Source organism: Leptosomus discolor, chromosome 2 (assembly GCF_034619465.1).
Source record: "Leptosomus discolor isolate bLepDis1 chromosome 2, bLepDis1.hap2, whole genome shotgun sequence".
Lineage (NCBI taxonomy): Eukaryota > Metazoa > Chordata > Aves > Leptosomiformes > Leptosomidae > Leptosomus > Leptosomus discolor.
This window is the reverse complement of record NC_141392.1, coordinates 126563868-126580989: the sequence shown is the minus strand read 5'-3', so window position 1 is coordinate 126580989 and position 17122 is coordinate 126563868. Positions and strand designations below refer to the sequence as shown.

The following is a 17122-nucleotide window of genomic DNA, read 5'->3' as shown; positions in this document are numbered from 1 at the left end:
GGAGAGGGGCTGAGCCCTTCACTCCTTGGCTGGCAGAGCAGGATCCAGCCACGGATTTGAACCTGGAGTCCCACATCCTCCAGGGACGCTGCAACTTCTGAGGGTTTTGGGAAGAAGATGCTTCAGAGGGTTTTGGGGAGAAGCCGCTTCCCTTTTGGGGGTTCTCACCCTGGAGCCAGTCCCCTCGACCTGCCGCCTTTGCAGGGGGCAAGCCGGGCAAAGCGGGGGGAATGGGGAAAAGGCCCTGCCAGGTTTGGGGGGACCTGGCTGCGGGCGCACAGAGGGGTTCAAGGCAGCGAGGGATGCGACGGCCTCGCTGCATGGCATCGCCACGGGCGAAATGGGCGCTGGGGGGGTGTCTTCGCTCCCTGCCTTGCAAGGAGGAGGGTGCTCCGCGCCTTGCCCGCTTGCCTTGCACCCCAAACTTGCTCTGCTGTCCCACTGGGAGCAGAGAAGGACGGGGGGGACAGGATCTGGCCGGGGTAATGGGTCTCGGCTGAAGGACGGGTGAGGAGCGGCGATTTGCAGGAGCTCTGCAGCGCTCCGTGGCTGCGCTTTGGTGATAAGCAAACCCTCCCCGGTCCCTCATTAAGGAGGGGATGATGATAACGATTTTTCTGAGCCTGCTAACTGGGGCAAGGTGACCTCCAGGAGCGCCGCTCTAAGCCCCGAGCGGGCAAGGAACCACCGCTGCGGGCAGCTGCCTTCGCAGGGCCACGGGATGCTCTTGGAGACCCAACGCTTGCAGCACAATCATGAACTGGTGCAGGGGAAGGGGGGAGAATTGCTTCTTAATGACCAAGCAGGACCTCACAGCACCTCCAGCAGCTTTTTCCATGGGTCTTCACACCTGCTTTCCAAGCTCCTTGACCTCCTGACCATCCCGAAACCCTGCTGATGATTTCCCGGCTGCAATGCAGCAAATTACTGAATAATCTTCCAACACACCTTCGAGCCCAGACAGACCCCAAGGGGGCCAGCCAGTTAGGGTCAGACACCTCCACGCCTGCCCAGCTGACAGCTCCGGGTCCAAGTGCTGTGCAAAGGTCATCAAAAGCTCCGAAAAAAAGACCCTCAAGGGATTATTCATTAACAGCTCGGGGTGAGGGCGATCACGGGGGGGGGGAGGGATGCAGCTTTCCCCCACCGCCTCGGCCTCTGCGTGCATCCAGGAGGGATGCCACAGCTCAGCTCATTACAGCTGAACAGCAGCAAATAATTCAATTAAAGAAAATGGGGGGGGGGGGGGGGGGGGAAGTGGCATTTTGCTCCGTGTCGAAGCTATTTTGTGAATTTATTTGTGAAATGTGTGGTGGGATGGAAAAATGCCATGGCGTGCCATGGTGTTTCTCCTGCAGGGATCCAGGCAGCAAGGACAGCAGAGCTTGGCTGGGGCTCTCCTGCAGCCCCGAGGGACCCATCCAGAGCAGGGAAGGATCCAATCCCCCAGGTTCACCCTGGGGATCTGGAAACCAGTCGTCCGCTGGTGTAAACCCTGGGAGCACGATGCCAGCGGATGCTTCGGTTGGGTTTGCACGGGGAGGGCAGGGCTGGGGATGCAGAACACGCTCAGCGCCCCTGCACTGCCAGCACCATGCGGGGTTACTGGTGGCTGTGGTCTGGCTGGGAGTCCTCTGAAGGAGCCAAAATGGGGCTGGGAGCTGGGGGAGGCCGCTCTTCGCACCCTCACTGGCACCCCTGCCGCTGCAGTGGGGGTCTTGCTGGAAATTCCTGCCTTTGCAGCTGCTCTCATCTGCGCCACAAAGGGCCGATGCCCTCCCAGCTTGCCACGCACCCCCAAAATTGCAACACCTTCCCAAATTGCAGCGTGTTCCCAGGTTGCAGCGCCCTCCCAGACGGCAGGGAGCCTGCCTCGCCGCTGTGCTGGGGGGGGTGAACGCGTGGGGCTCTGCCGCCGAGCCAACGCAGGAGCGTGGAGCTGGGATTTGCCCAAAAATTCGGCTTGTGGCTGGAGCCTACCCTCTCTCCCCTGCTCCCCCCCCCCCCCACCCCGAGCTGCCTGCACTTGGGGGGGGCTCCCAGAGCTGCTGCTTCCCCTGCAGCAGTGGGGAAACTGAGGCAGGAGTGCTTTGCTGAAGCTCTTTGAGTGTCGAGAGCCCTTCAAGCAGTGTCTGAGGCCAGGGAGACATCAGGTGGGTTTTGGGTTTTTTTTTTTTTTTTGTTCTTCTTTCTTCTTCGTTTAAAAATAAAACAGTTGACATTTATTTATGGGCAGCTTTTATTCTTTTCTTCTCAATCTCCAAGGGCTTTTTTTCCTCTTTTCTGAGTTAATTGCTTCCTTTCCAAAACGGGGCCAAGGAACAACGTCTGGAGGAGGGGAGGACAGGACCGGAGTCAGACCCTGTATGGGAGCAGGGAGATATTGGTCCCCTTAATCCTCACCACTGGGCACAGCCAGAGTGCCACCGTATCCTCCTGCAGATCACCATCCCACCCACCAGCACCCATGGGTCCCTCGCAGCCTTTGAGGGAGAAGCTGCTTAAAAGCAGAGGAAAACCAGCACATTTCCAAAGGGGTTTCTTTTTTTGGTCTAGGGGGACAAGCAGAGCTGGTCACATCGTGCCACCCTTACGCCGGGCTGGGTTTGGGTCCCGGGGGGGGTTGACGTTGTGGTTTGAGGGGGGGCAAAGGTGTGTTGGCCCCAGAGGGGTGTTTACAGTCCCGGCGGGGCTCAAATATTAACCGAGCAACCCCAGGGCAAAGCTGGAGCCGTCCCAGAGTCCAGGGACTGGCCGGGTTGAAATTTAACTGGGTGCCACCAAGCTTGGTGGGCGCAAGCGACGGCAGCTGGGTGCGACCCTGCCCTCCCGCACCCAAACCCCGTGGGGCGGAGGGACCCCTGCCCGCTGGCGCCAGAGCTGGAGACTGGTGTGCACCCTGCACCCCAGTACCCAGCGCTGTGCACCCCGTGTGTGCACCCTGCGCCCCACGTGTGCACGCTGGTGCTCGCACCCTGCACCCCACGTGTGTGTGCTGTGCACCCAGCACCCTGCAGGTGCACCCTGCACCCCCAGTCCCTGCACCCCATGCGTGTGTGCTGTGCACCCAGCACCCTGCAGGTGCACCCTGCACCCCCAGTGCCTGCACCCTGCACCCCACGTGGGCACCCTGCATGTTGGTGCTTGCACCCTGCGTGGGGTGTGTGTGTGCTGTGCACCCAGCACCCTGTGCCTGCACCCTGCACCCCCAGTCCCTGCACCCTGCACCCCATGTGTGTGCCCTGCATGTTGGTGCCCTGCACCCTGCGCCCCACGTGGGCACCCTGCATGTTGGTGCTTGCACCCTGCATGCCGTGTGTGTGTGCCGTGCACCCAGCACCCTGTACCTGCACCCTGCACCCCCAGTGCCTGCACCCCATGTGTGTGCACCCTGCATGTTGGTGCCTGCACCCTGCACCCCATGTGTGTGTGCTGTGCACCCAGAACCCTGCAGGTGCACCCTGCTCCCCCGGTGCCTGCACCCTGCACCCCATGTGTGTGCCCTGCATGTTGGTGCCCTGCACCCCACGCGCCACGTGTGTGTGCCCTGCACCCCGTGTGGGCGCTTTGCACCCCATGTGCACACCCAGCACCCTGCGTGTGCACCCTGCACCTTGCACCCCGCCGGTGCCTCTTGCACCCTGCCCCTTGTCCACGCCACCCAGCAGCCATTTCCCAGCAGAGACTCCCTGCAGCCAGTACAGAGACCCCCGGTGGGGTCAGAGGGAGGGGAGGAACCCTGGGGGTGACTGTCCCACCCCCCAAGTCCACTTGTCCCCTGACCACAGCACGACTGCCACCAGCTTCTCCTCGGAAGCAGAGCCAGGCCGGGGAGGGCAACCAAACATGAGCCTCCGCTGCCATCCCCGGCTGGTGTCTTGCTTAAGTGCTAAAAACCCCGATGGAGGATCAATAACGGGACCTGAAGCTTTAATTCCTGCATCCCTGGGGACAACGTGTGTCAGACCTCCTGCCTTCGTGCTCGCTGGCCTTCGGAGGGGTTTCCACCCACATCCATTGCCGCCGGCACCGGCGAGCGCAGAGCAAGGAAGAGGGGATACCCATCGCACCCATGCTGCCAGAATTGGGAGATTTGGGGGGTTTGTCCCCCGTTTTAGCTGTGCAACCCCCCTGCAAACCCCTTTGCAAACAGAGCCCTCTCCTCATGGCTGGCTCCCGGACACATCGGGTGCTGCCGCTGTCGCCCACGCGCTCAGAGTGGCCTGAGTCTCTGCTCCCCTGGGGACACGTCGCGATACTTCTTAATAGAGCCATTTTTTTGTTGTTGTTCTCAAAGGTGAGCATTTGGATTTATAGAGACTGCAAGCATCTCTTAAAAACCAAACCCAGCCTTTTGTGAGCTGCCCTGACGCCGGGGCTTTGGGGACATTATTTCTTCCGAGCCTTTGCTGCTGGGATCGGGGCTTTGAAACCCACCCTGAGGTTTCCCGTACCTTTTCTTCTTCCTTTTCACACCGAAGAAGCTGAGAAAAGAGCAGGATAGAGCCACGGTGCGCAGGAGGAGACCACGTCCACTCTGGGGGGGAGTGTGTTTCTGCTGGTCCCTCTCCCTCCGCTGCACCCGAGGCCTCTGCGAATGGCTTCGAGCTGCAAAAAGATTTATTTATTTCTTCATTTCAGACTCCATCCATCGTGCCGGGGCCCGGCCCCGTGGGTGCTGTTAGGCAGCAGCAGCCGGTGCCATCGCTCATGTTTATAGCTGGAGGATTTCTCCGGGGAATAAACCCTGCGAGAGATGGAGCCGTGGGATTTTGCATCTCTTCTGACGGCGTTTCGCCCTCCTGGACCTGCCAGTGTGCGGAAGATCCTGGTGCCAGAGCTCAGGGTTCGCAAAGGAGACAGAGGAGTCCTGTAAAAATAAACTTTATTCGAATAAGGGAGAGTCTGCTGGGCAGATCCCGTGGGGTCTCTCAGAGTTGCTGGGGTCACAGCCCCCTTTTTATCCTCATTTCCCAGACCCTCTCCCTTTCCCCATGGGCTGAGGTACCAGGAAGGCACAGACTTCCCCACCCACCTACTACATACACCACATTTTTACCCCTTAACGTGTACCCCCCTTTGCATCACATGTTTCATTATCACGTCATTATGCACCTCCTGGGTGGAGAAGTTAATATTAATAAGCCCACGAAGCTGCGCGTTCTTTCCTAAAGTTGGAAAGTTCAGCCTTCCCTTGACTTTTTCGAGGGAAATTTTTTAATGATGTTTTCTTTCAGGTTATCTTATCTAACAGAGCTTTGTGGTCCTGTCCTTGGTTCCTGTAGAGATTCTCTCATTGCTGAGCTCTCCGGCACCTTTTGTTTTACCAGGCCTGGGGAATGGTGTCGTGTCTCTGTCAGAATCTCCGTGTCTTCCTCTTATCACTGACTAAACACCGGAATCCTCCGGACAAACAGTGCCCTGGGCTTGCAAAGCCCCTCTGCTCCTCATCTAGTCGCTGTTTGGGTCTGTGGGGTCTTGGAGCAGCCTGGGGAAAGGGGGCTGTGGTTTTGTAAAGACACTCTGACAATCCTATCACCACCAGCATCGAAGCCCAAGGATGCTTTGGCTCCTGGGTCCCCGCTCTGCAGGCAGTGGGGGTGTCTCCATCCCGACCAGTGGCCCTGGGCTAATCCCACCCCACCGGTCTGTGGCAACGTAGGATGCGTGGGAGAGGACGTGCAAGGGAGGGCAGGGGGCTTGGGAGCTCTCTGCAGGTCCTCCTCCCTGCCAAAACCCTTCCCAGGAGCTGCAGGAGGACCAAGGCTCTGCTGGGCACCACCGCAGCCTTGCAGCCCACCAAGAGCTGGGTGGCAATAGCCAGGTCAGGCCCCTGCCAGGGGCTGGGGTGCAGGGAGGGCTGGTAGCGTTGCCAGCCTGCCATCGTAAATCCTGTCCAGCAGACGTCTGGGACTGCCACACGTAATCCTTGTTTCCAGCCACCGATGGGTTATTGGCTGATAAACACCGTAGGTCTGGGACTTCACAGGGGTATCCGAGCAGCATTGGCAACACAGATTTTATTTTATATTGGATCATTTATTCCATTTGAGACTTATTTTCCCAAAATAATCACTAGTCTCTCCTGCTAATATCCACTAATTACAATTCTTGAGATTCAAACCAAGCTGGGAAAAGTAAAAGGGGATTTCTAAGCAGCATCCTAAAATCCTAAATCTGGTGATTTCTGCAACAGTAGGAGGCTGCAAACACCTCTTAAAACCACAACCCCAGATGCCAGGACCGGGGGAGAGGCTGTTTTGGCAGCACCCGTCCGGCTTTCTGGGCAGGGCTCCAGGGCGGGTGCTTGGCTGCAGCTCCCGGCTGCCCGAGGATGATGCTCTTGGATTTTACATTTCAGCCACAAGAGTCCAAAGCAGCTCCGAAACCCACTCCCAAGGCTGCCTCCCCTGCCAGCAAACCCCGAGAGGACGATGGCCAGGGCTATGGCTAACTCTGGGCTGGAGGGAGAAGGTTTAAACCTCACTTTTCCACCTGGGGGATGTTTTTTTGGTTTTGTTTTTGTTTTTGTTTGCTTTTTTCCTTTCCTCCCACCCTAAATCCACGCAGCTCCTTTTCCAGGGATGAATCCGGCTGCAAAACATTCCCGTGGGCTTGCTGGCAGAGCAGGGAAGGGCTGGGAGAAGGGATGCAGACAGACAAACCGCAAAGCCCCAGCTGAAAATAGCTGTGGGCTGGGGAGAATTGGGGAGGGGGGGGGGGGGGGGAAATACCAAGCGTGTTTGCCCAAATCCTTACGGCCAGTCCTGGATGTCTGTTTGTAACGTCTGTTGGGGCCAGGAGAAGGGCTGGGAGCTCAGGGGAAGGTGGCTGCAGGCAGGGGTTGAGCCCTGGCACCACGGGGATGGGCCCTGGAAGGGAGGGGAAGAAGCAGAACGAACCTGCACCCCAAGGACGACGGGAAGAGCGAAGCGCTCGGGTCGCTTTGTGCTTTATTTTCGCAACGTTACAAGGCAGAAGGTGATTTCTCAGGCAGCATTAATTATTACGATGAGTGCATTAAAACCTCCACACCAAAACCAACCCCTTGGCACGAGCGGCCCCAACCCTCCGGCCAAACCCCTGAGCGAGAGAAGACCCTGGAAGGGGGGTGGGGTGATGGGGCAGCCCCGAGGCAGCCCCTGCCACGGCACCAGGATGGATCCAGCCCCAAATCCCCTCCCAACACGCCGGGACCCCCACGAGAGCTCTTTTAGCCACACAAAGCCCCTGCTCACCCACCATTTCCACCCATCAAGCCCCCCTCCAAAACTACAAATCAAGCCCTAAAGGTTAAAAATCCAACCCTAAAGGCAAAAATCAGCCTGGAAAGGAAGGAAGGCGCGAGGCAGGGCTCTGCTCGCCCGTCCCGCTCACAGCCTGGAGATCTTGGGCACGGGGGTATCGGGGGGCAGCCCCTCCAGCCACTCCACCAGGATCCTGTTCAGCGTCACCGGCCTGGGGGGGGGGGGAGGAGGATGGCACAGAGCTGGGGTGGGAGCCGGCGTCCCCAGGGGGGGACACAGGGGAGCCCGGCTCCGATGGAGCGAGGCCGTGGTACCTCTCCATCTGCGTCCAGTGCCCGCACTCCTCGATGTGCTCCCGGCGCAGCTGCGGGATCTACGGGAGGGGATGCGGGGATTGGGGAGCGGCGAGGGGTTGGTTTGTGCCACCATCCGGCACGCTCGGCCTCAGCACAGCCCACCCCAAGCTGCCCCTGTACCCCCAGCTCTTTTATTTTGGCAAGAGCACATCCCCTCCTGCCTGCTGCAGGCAGGAGAGAGGGCAAATGCCCCCCCCTCCCCCTCCCCATATCAGCCTGGTGGTTGTGATGTCCCCGGATCTGGGCCAAATCCAGCCCGTCTCGGCACGATGGACCTGCCCTGGGGCTCTCCCGTGGTGGGGTCTTATGGAAGCAGGATGGCTTTGGAACACACCGACCCTGGGCAAGGGTGGGATGGGACCACGGTGGCTTACCCACTCCTCCATGCCCTTGCTCATGCTGGGATGCAGCACCACGTCCTTCCCGGCCGTCACCATCAGCGCTGGCATCGTGATCTACAGGGGACGCAGGGGACAAGGTCGGGAAGGGGTTGGGTCTGCAAATGCTGCCCACGGGGCAGGATCAGTCCCTCACCTTCCTATCCTTGGCAGAGAGCGCCCAGCACCAGTTGGGTCGCATGTTGCGGTACCAGTTCAGGGGGCCGCTGGGAGAGATGGGAATGGGGTGGAGATGCTGGGATTCAGCTGCTGCCGACAGCACCGCGGGGACCATCCCGCTGCCCATGGGAAGAGCCTGCAAGGGGAAAGCAGCCTACCCCCCTCCCAGCAGCCCTGCGACTTCTTGGGGTTCTAAAGCCACGTCGAGGTGGGTTTGGGGGTCCCCCTTCTGCAAGGGGGTACCCCACCACCCCCCCCCCCCAGGCTCCTGCCCCTACCTGAAGCCGGATTTCTCGAAGCGCTGGATGTAGTATTGCAGCTCGGGGCCGTGCAGGATCTGGCTGGCGGGGGGGTTTTCTGGGAAGCCCACCAGCAGCCCCCCTGCAAGAAGGAGCACAGCACTGCCCCACCCGCAGCACCCCCATCCCACAGCACCCCAGTCCCGCAGCCAGGTCTCCCCCCGACCCCTTACCTCGCTCCTGGACCCTGTGGAAGTTGAGCGTGAAGGGCAGGCGGTCCTGCGGAGAGAGGGGACCGAGGGCAGGCAGGGAGCGGCACCGTGCCCAAGGGGGGGAAACTAATCCCTGGGGGGGGCTTCCCTGTGGCTGGCAGGCAGACTTGGGGTGCCATGTCCCTCCTCACTGGGAGCTGGCGCCGAGCATCGCTGCATCCCGAGGGATGCAGGAACTGACTGCACAGCGCTGGGACAGAGCCAGGAGCCAACACTGAGCATCTCTGCATCCCGAGGGATGCAGGAACTGACCATGCAGCCCTGGGCTGCGGAGCTGGGAGCTGGCACCGAGCATTGCTGCATCCCAAGGGATGCAGGAACCAACTGCACAGCCCTGGGCTGCAGAGCTGGGAGCTGGCACCGAGCATCGCTGCATCCCAAGGGACGCAGGAACCGACCATGCAGCCCTGGGCCATGGAGCTGGGAGCTGGCACCGAGCATCGCTGCATCCCTCGGGACACAGGAACCAACTGCACGGCCCTGGGCTGCCCAGCTGGCAGCAGGACACCGAGGTTTTCACCCTGAAGTGAGCCATGACCACTCGTGGGGGTTACGGAAGCGAGTGGCACCGGCAGGGTGAGGGCAGGGGGAGAGCAGGAGCCCCTGCCAGCCCTGCCGTGCTCCAAACCCAGACGGAGCACGCTTGTTCCCCAGGCTGGGCTGTGTCCCCCCCTTTCTATAGGTCTTCTCAATCCCTACTTAGGGTCAGCTTCGAGTCCTAAAGAGGTGTGGGTCCTGCATAGCTGCTTACAAGGATGTGTTCACTCTGGTCCCTACTGATGGCTGAGTGGATGCAAACTTTGCTGCAGACAGGCAGCAAAAGGATGGCAGAGCCGGGGGCGTGGAGGGTCACTGTGGGCCACCGCAAAACCACCCCTGAAGCTTCTGGCTCCTGGCATGGGTGCCACAGGCCCAAAAAAGCTAGCAGGGCTTGGAGAGGACGACGGGCTGTGAAGCCTTCTGCTCCCACCCCAGGGCCACCCTCGGCCCCACCCCTACCTCCTGGCGCGTGGAGCGGATCAGGACCTTCAGGGTCCGGCCGACGTCCTTCTCAAGCTCCGCTTCTGCGACGCCCTGCCCGGGTTGAGGAAGCACCGTGGGTGATGCCAACCCTCCCCGGGGACCCCACCCACCCGGGGGGCTGGATCCCGCCGCCCACTGGGGCTCGGGTGGAGGCTGGGGATGGTTTTTCGGAGTTCAAGGACGAGGAGAAGGTCTGGCAGGGGGGCCCGCAAGCCTTTTGCAGCTGGGGTGACAGCGAGAGCCCCGTGGCGTGGTGCCCCGGCTATGGGGTGATGCCCAGCCACGAGCTGGGGACCCCAACATGGGCACATCCCCATACTTGGGGCGGGGGGGGTGGGTTTAATCCCCCAAAAGAGGGGTGTAGGATAAAAATTGTGGTCCTGGACTCACCGGCTCCTGGAAGTAGAACTGGTAATCAAAGGTGGGATAGGTTTTCATCTTCTCCACGATGTCCACAGAGGGGTCGGCGGGTCGGTAGGGGGTGTTCAGCGAGGCCACGGCTCTGGGACACCACGGGGGGGGGGGGGGGGGGGGGCGAAACGACACGAGTCAGCATTGCACCCGGATTTAGGGTGCCCCTTGCGAGAGCTGGGGCTGGACAGGAGAGGATTCGGGGTGCCCCGTCCCCCTAGGAGGGACCCCAGGACCCACCTCACCCTCTCCGGGTAGAAGAGGGCCATGTTCCAGACCACGGCACCGCCCCAGTCGTGGCCGACCAGCACGGTCTGCGGGATGCCCTGTGGGGAGGGGGGCTGTGAGCCTGTGCCCCCACGGCTGCACCCCAGAAGGAGCACCCGAGAGGGGATTTGCCTTCCTCTGAAGCAACAAAGACATCAGAAAACAGCAATATTTTCTTTTTTCCCTCCTTTTTTCGGGTTTGTTTCCCTTCCCCCCCCCGAAGGAACAAGCATTACCTGATCTCCCGGAGCAATTTGCTCCGACTTAATGAAACATTTCAACTACCTGAGCCCTCCAGAGGAAAAGGGTTGGATATTACCCACCAAAACCACACCTCGAGGCTGCTCGTCCCCCGGGATCACACCTACAGGTCCCTCCCACGGGGGGGACAGCACGGGGAACGTCTCGGTATCGAGCATCCCCCAGGGCCGGCATCATCCTGCCCGGACCACCCCCCCTCCAACTCCATTCATTTTTCCTGACCCCTCTGGGCACCTACAAATAAATCCAATTAAAACCCTCGCTCCTCACAATGTAGCAGCCGGTTCATAATTAGCTGATATTTAGAAGCGTAATTAAAACTCCCTCCCGGCAGACGAGGCTCGGGGCTGGCTGTGCGCCGGCGAGCCCGGCTCGCTGCTGTTCAGTGGCGTGAAACCCAGCATCTCCGACCCCCCCCCCCCCCCAAGGGTTTGGAGGGGGGTCCCAGCACATCCCCCCTCTGATGTGGGGCTGAGTGGGTTGTGTGTGTCCCCCCCCCAGGTGCCGATAGGTTTCATCCCACCATCCCTGGTCATCCCCGTACCGGCTCCCGACCCGCTCTGTCCCTTCTGCATCCCAGCTAAAGGGCTCCAACAACACATGAAGCTTCATGAAGTCATTTCTCTTCCCCTAAATCCCCCAGGTTGTCCCAGGGGAGGGAGCAGGAGCCCCCCAGGGTAGGGGAGAGGAGCAGGATGGGCCCCAAGGGTAGTGGAGGAGAAGGGAAAACCCAAGTCCCATCCATCCGGGATGCCACGACCTCGCATCCCAGCTACCGAGCTCACCCCGAAGCAAAGCGGGTGCCCACCCACTTGCCAGGCCGTGTTATCAACGGGCACCTTTCTATTTGCCATATCATTTTTAATCCAGCATGATGGCAATTCGCCAGAAAACAAACCAAAAAAAAAAACCCACTGTGATTTATCCTCCCCTGCTCAGCGCCAAACCGGAGCCGCAGCCCCCACGGTCCCCTCCCAAAAATCCATCCCAGCTCCAATGCTGGCACAAAACCATCACCGCTCCTCAAACAAGAAGCCTTTTGCAAAACCTCCAGTGCTTTTTTTTTTTTCCTCTTTTTTTCCCCCTTGTTTCTTGAGTTATGGGTTTGGTTTTTTTTAGCAACTGCGCTTTTTTGAAGGACTCGTTCCCTTGGAAGCCATTTCACAAGGAAAAAGCCCCGAGGACGTTGGCATTTGCGGGCTGTGCCTTCTTCCCTTCCACTTCATCTCTTTTAAAAGGCGCAGAAATCAACACCATCTCATCGCCGGGATGGGAATGAAACCTGGGGCTCCCGGAGCTGGTCCCCCAGCCACCCCAAGGCCACTTGGGAGCTGCTACAGTCGGGGTTTAAGGGGGGATGGAGGGGATGCGGAACAACATCCTTCTCCAGGAGTATCCCACTGCCTTACCAAACCCCAAAAAAGGTGCCACCAGCCCATCTCTCCACCCTCAGCAAGGACACAAAGGCCGGGAGAAGGTGACGCAGAGCTGGAGACCCTCCCAAGCATGGGCTCTCCCCACCGGCCATGGGTTGTACGAACATCTCCATCCCTAAAATCCCATCCACGGGGAACACAAAGACCTTGGGGGTCTCTACCCCAAGGGTTTTGGACCAAAGTCACCGGAGAGCTCAGCTGTCCCCACATGGGAAGGAAGGGCAGCTGGGGGGGGGGGAACGCGTGCCCAAACCTTGCCAAGAAGGAGAGACCCATCGTGGGGGGGGGCTCCTCACCAGTTTGTCCAGGAAAACCGCCAGGTCCTGGGGAAAAAGAGGAGAAAAGGGGTCAGATCCTGCGCAGGACCATGTCCTCCCAGCCCACACCACCCTCCACACCGCACTCATCCTGCCCACGTCCGTACCCTGCAGCTCCTCACCTGGCATATCTGCTCCTGGGAATATTCTTTTATGTCTGCACGAGAGACAGAATCGCCATCATTTTAACAGAATCGCCATCATTTTAACCCCTCCACGTTTCTAAGGATGGATTCTTCATCCCTCTGAGCTGCTGGGGCCGCAGGAGGAGCGGGACAGCTTCCACACCCCACAACCCCCCCAGGAGAAGACTCCTCCACCCATCTCCTCCTGGCTCTTGGCCTCGGGGTTGGCAGCTCCAGCCCCATAACGCCCCCGTCCCCCAGTACACCCCGGTCAACCCAGCTCACCCGGTGGGGCCGTGGACTCCCCGTAGCCCTTCATCTCCAGAGCGATCACCCTGAAGCCGGCGTCAGCCAAAGCTGGGATCTAGGAGGGAAAGCGGGACCTCCGAAGGATGTGGAGACCCCCCCCCCGGGACCGCACTCTCCCCTGGTGCCAGCACCCATCCTGCGTCCGCCCATCCCGGCGGTGTCCCCAGGAGGGCAGACACGGGCTGGTGAGGCTGGAGGGTGAGGAACACTCCTGGGCTGTGGCCCTCAAGGCTCAAGGCAAGGTGGTGGGACAGCCCCAGGATCCCCCCAGGAGTGGTGGCCATGCATCCCACCCCCAGCCCCTGTGGTCCACCCTCCTCCTCCTCATCTTCTTCATCACCTGGTAGCGCCAGGAGAGCCAGGACTCTGGGAAGCCGTGGCAGAGGCAGACGACGGGGCCGTGTCCCATTTCCACGAAGTGCAGCTGGACGCCGGGCTGGAAGGGACGGGGAACCCTCGCCGGCTGCGGGTGGCACGGCTTCACCCCCCAACCCTCCACCCACCGCCGGCCACCAGCGCAGCATCCTTCTCCCACCGCCTTACCAAACCCCAAAAAAGGTGCCACCAGCCCATCTCTCCACCCTCAGCAAGGACACAAAGGCCAGGAGAAGGTGACGCAGAGCTGGAGACCCACCCAAGGATGGGTTCTCCCCACCGGCAATGGGTTGGAGCTCCCCACCCCCTCTAGCCCGGCATCCCAGAGCACATTTTAGCCCCTGGGTGGCTGGAGAAGACCCGAATGATGGGGCAGCTCAGCATCCCCCACCCAGAGCAGCCCACGCAGGAGGGTGGACAACCCACCAAGCCATCCCTCAGCTGGCACATCCTTGCACAGGGCTCAACACCCTCCCCAGGACACCTGGCCCCCACCCAAGCCCTGCCAAGCCTGGGGCCACCTTGTCATCGAGGCAGTCCCCTCCACCCTACCCGGATGGGCACATATCCGTGGGTCACGTTGGACGGATCACACGCAGTCGGCAGTGGCTCTTCTTGGGTGAGAAGCTGTGGGGTTGAAGAGCACAGGGTGAGCTTCTGAGCAAGCCTGGAGCTCCAGGGGTTGAAGAGCACAGGGCGAGCTTCTGAGCAAGCCTGGAGCTCCACGGGTTGAAGAGCACAGGGTGAGCTTCTGAGCAAGCCTGGAGCTCCACGGGTTGAAGAGCACAGGGTGAGCTTCTGAGCAAGCCTGGAGCTCCATGGGACATCCCCACCAGCTGGCTGCTAGGGGGACATCTGTGCATTTGAGATGGAGCTCCAGGAGATGAGGTTATTGGGGGGTGGGCAGGGTTTGCAGGAGATCGCAGCCCCCATCCCATTCATTTCCAAAGCAAGTCCTGCACCAGCACCGCGTCACGGCAAGACCCAGAAGCCTGAGCCCATCCCACCCAGCTCTCCACGGATGCCCAGGAGAGCAGGAGACAGAGGGGACCCAGACCACCTCTACATGCCTGGACACCTGAGAGCTTCTCCAGCTCCTTCAGGACGGTTTCGGTGTCCCTGACGAGGATGGTGGCCATGCCCATCTCCCGGGCCGGCTTCAAGTTCTCCCCGATGTCGTCCAGGAGGATGACCTGGAGATACACCAGCAGGAGCCAGCTCAGCGCCCCCCGGGGAAGGACGGCCGTTGGGTTTGGCCAAGGACTTTGGGTGCCCGGAGGAACCCCCTGTGCCCTGTTTTTGGGGTGACGGCCGTACCTCCTGCGGCTTCGCCTGCAGCTCAGCCAGGGCGTAAGCGTAGATCTCGGGATCTGGCTTCTGCACCCCGAGCCGGCAGGACTCGATCACCAGGTCGAAGTGGCGGCGGAGCAGGTTCATCAGCGTGGCCGTGAAGAGCCGCCCGGCGCTGTCGTCCACCCAGTTGTTGGTGAGGACGCAGGTCTTGAATCCTAGGGAAGGGCAGAGCGGGGAGCGCTGGTTTTCCCACCCCGGCTCTCCGGAGAGCGTTTCATTTCACCTCCCCTCCCCAGCCATGTCCCTTAGACCTTCCCAACCTAAAGCCTCTGATTTAGGAGGCTCTATCCGGACCAGGACGCCCCCCGTAGGAGATAAAAGGATGCTCAGCAGGAGCTTGTGCCCAATTTGTGCTTCCAAGGCTCGACCCTCTCAACGCAAGCGGGACGTAGAGCCGGAGCTCGGGCACGCCGAGGACCGAGGTGAAGGGTTACGGCATCCTGCTCATCGCTGGCTGGGTGATGGCACGTCCGATGGATTTCGGCTCGGAATATTGAATGAGGGATGCTGAGAGAGCGCGTGGAGGATGACGAGGGACCGAGCAGGGGCTCGGTGGTGGGACCGAGCAGGGTCCCTGTGGTGGGACCGGGCAGGGGCTCCGTGGTGGGACCGGGCAGGGGCTCCGTGGTGGGACCGGGCAGGGGCTCCGTGGTGGGACTGACCGAGGATTCCCCGTGGCACCCGCTTGGGAGGGGAGCAGCACCCTTACTCCAACCTGTGCCTTGCCCAAACGCCCCCAGCACCCACCGTTCCTCCGCAGCGCCCTTGCTGCCCGCAGAAGGGGGGCATTGACCCTCCCCTGGGCCGCCATCTCCTCGAAGGCTCGGGCCACGGAGAAGGTGGGCGGCAGGGTGATGCCCGAGGCGGAGGCGTGCTGCCTGCACCCCTCTTCCATCTCCGAAAAGAGCTGGAAAACATCCCCCGCAGTCATTTTAACTGACCCCCTTCCAAAAATAAAGCAGAGCCCACCCTGGAGCCTCCTGCTCCCCTCGGCTCCTTCCCGAGCCCCATCGATGCTCCCCGGCTGGTACCCGAGGGCTCACCTGGGACAGGGTGATCTGTCCCCTCATCGCTTTGGCGTAAGGACTGGTGGAGCCACCAGCAAACAGGACCCTGCGTAAGAAATCCCTGCCAGGCAAAGGAGGAGAGGTCAGTGGGGGGGGGGGGGGGGCACCCTAATACCAGGGGGGTGCTATAGGGAGGGGGATGCTCCGTGCCGGGGATATGGAGCTCCATCCTCCATTGTCACCCGGGACCGGAGCATCACTTCATTACAGGACCGGGAGATCGCTGCTCATTTATTTCCACTGGCAGCTCAATTACTTGGCCTGCAGATTGATGAGCAGGGAGCTTGGCCAGGAAGAAAGAATAATTTAAAAAAAAAAAAAAAAAAATGCAAAAAAGCAAGGTATTCTGTTCGTTGTACTCAGGGAAAATAATTTGCCCCGATCACAAGATCACAAAAGGCCTTGTCAGGCGGCAATAAAACAAGATTACAGCGCCTGGCTTTAGGACAAAAGCTCTCCTCTGAGTCAATAAAATCGCAGCTCAGTTAAAAATAAAACAGCTTTACCTGTTCCAGCGGGACTGCTGTCACTTTTTTTTTTTCCCCTTTTTTAATACAAAGTGAAGCAAAAATATGTTTGATGGCCTGATAATCTGGGAATTTATTGCTCCATCCGCTCCACGTCCTCCAGCATTTAGCCACTTAATATTTTATCCTTTTTTTTTTTTTTTTTTAAATAACTCCCTGCTTTTTTTATTTTTTTAATTTTAACTCCCACACGCTGCCGGGAAATCCTGCTGCTGGGCTGCAAACAGCCAGAACCTGTTCAGCTCCTGTTTGGGAGCTTTTGGAGTTAGTAATTCCCAGATATCCCGTATTAGGTGGGGGCAAAGGGTTCGCTAGGGCTGTTTGGGACCTGCTCGGGGGGCGGGTCCAATGCTTTGGGTTTCATCAGCTCCAGCTCATGCACTGAGTTGTGTCGGGTCTCAGCGCTGTGGCAGGGATGGGCTTAATTAATTATCCTGCTTAACTAGTTATTAGTTGCTCTTCTTAGTACCTCTGCACACATCCCCTGTGGTGATTCTGTCTCTTTGGGGGTTAGTTTTAGCCACTGACCTGCACCCCACATCTAGGAAAGCCCCACCGCCCCCTTTTTTCCCCCCAGCCTGCACCCCACATCCAGGCAGGAGGTCCCCTGCCTGCACCCCACATATACACAGGGACCCCACCTTGCATCTCACGTCCAGGACGGGGGGGGGGGGGGGTCCCCAGCCTGCCCCTCACACCTTGCCCTGCCCTCCCGCTGTGGGGGCCCCAGTCGCGCAAACCCTACGCGGGCGGCGGCCGCACACACAATATTGTCGCTTCGTCTCTCCGTATCTCCAGCCGAGAGGCCACTCGCCGAGGCGCGGGCGGACAAGTACCGCCGCTCCGGGCCGGGCCGGGCCAGGCCGGGCCAGGCCGTACCTGGGCAGAGCGTAGTCCCGCTCGCAGGAGCCCAGGAAGTGCTGCAGGCCGGGCCCGAAGAGCACACCGCCAAGGTCGAACAACACGGCCCGCCGCGCCAT

General features: G+C 60.1%; 1 protein-coding gene across 2 annotated transcripts in view; it reads right to left on the bottom strand.

Annotated features, from left to right (window-relative positions):
* The window catches only part of EPHX2 (epoxide hydrolase 2), a 19044-nt gene extending 1922 nt beyond the window's left edge, over nt 1-17122 (bottom strand). The window contains exons 1-19 of one of the 2 annotated variants that reach the window (XM_086461732.1): nt 17022-17122; nt 15592-15676; nt 15296-15455; nt 14513-14703; nt 14266-14388; nt 13748-13822; nt 13161-13256; nt 12797-12875; nt 12509-12543; nt 12366-12392; nt 10346-10431; nt 10085-10196; nt 9671-9745; nt 8633-8678; nt 8439-8541; nt 8138-8207; nt 7978-8058; nt 7562-7620; nt 7374-7458 (exon numbers count right to left, since the gene is read on the bottom strand). In XM_086461732.1, coding sequence (XP_086317858.1) covers nt 7374-7458; nt 7562-7620; nt 7978-8058; nt 8138-8207; nt 8439-8541; nt 8633-8678; nt 9671-9745; nt 10085-10196; nt 10346-10431; nt 12366-12392; nt 12509-12543; nt 12797-12875; nt 13161-13256; nt 13748-13822; nt 14266-14388; nt 14513-14703; nt 15296-15455; nt 15592-15676; nt 17022-17122 — 1689 coding nt within the window. Of the gene's footprint in view, nt 1-7373; nt 7459-7561; nt 7621-7977; nt 8059-8137; nt 8208-8438; nt 8542-8632; nt 8679-9670; nt 9746-10084; nt 10197-10345; nt 10432-12365; nt 12393-12508; nt 12544-12796; nt 12876-13160; nt 13257-13747; nt 13823-14265; nt 14389-14512; nt 14704-15295; nt 15456-15591; nt 15677-17021 lie in introns of those variants that run through there. The other variant, XM_086461730.1, reaches the window with a different exon arrangement.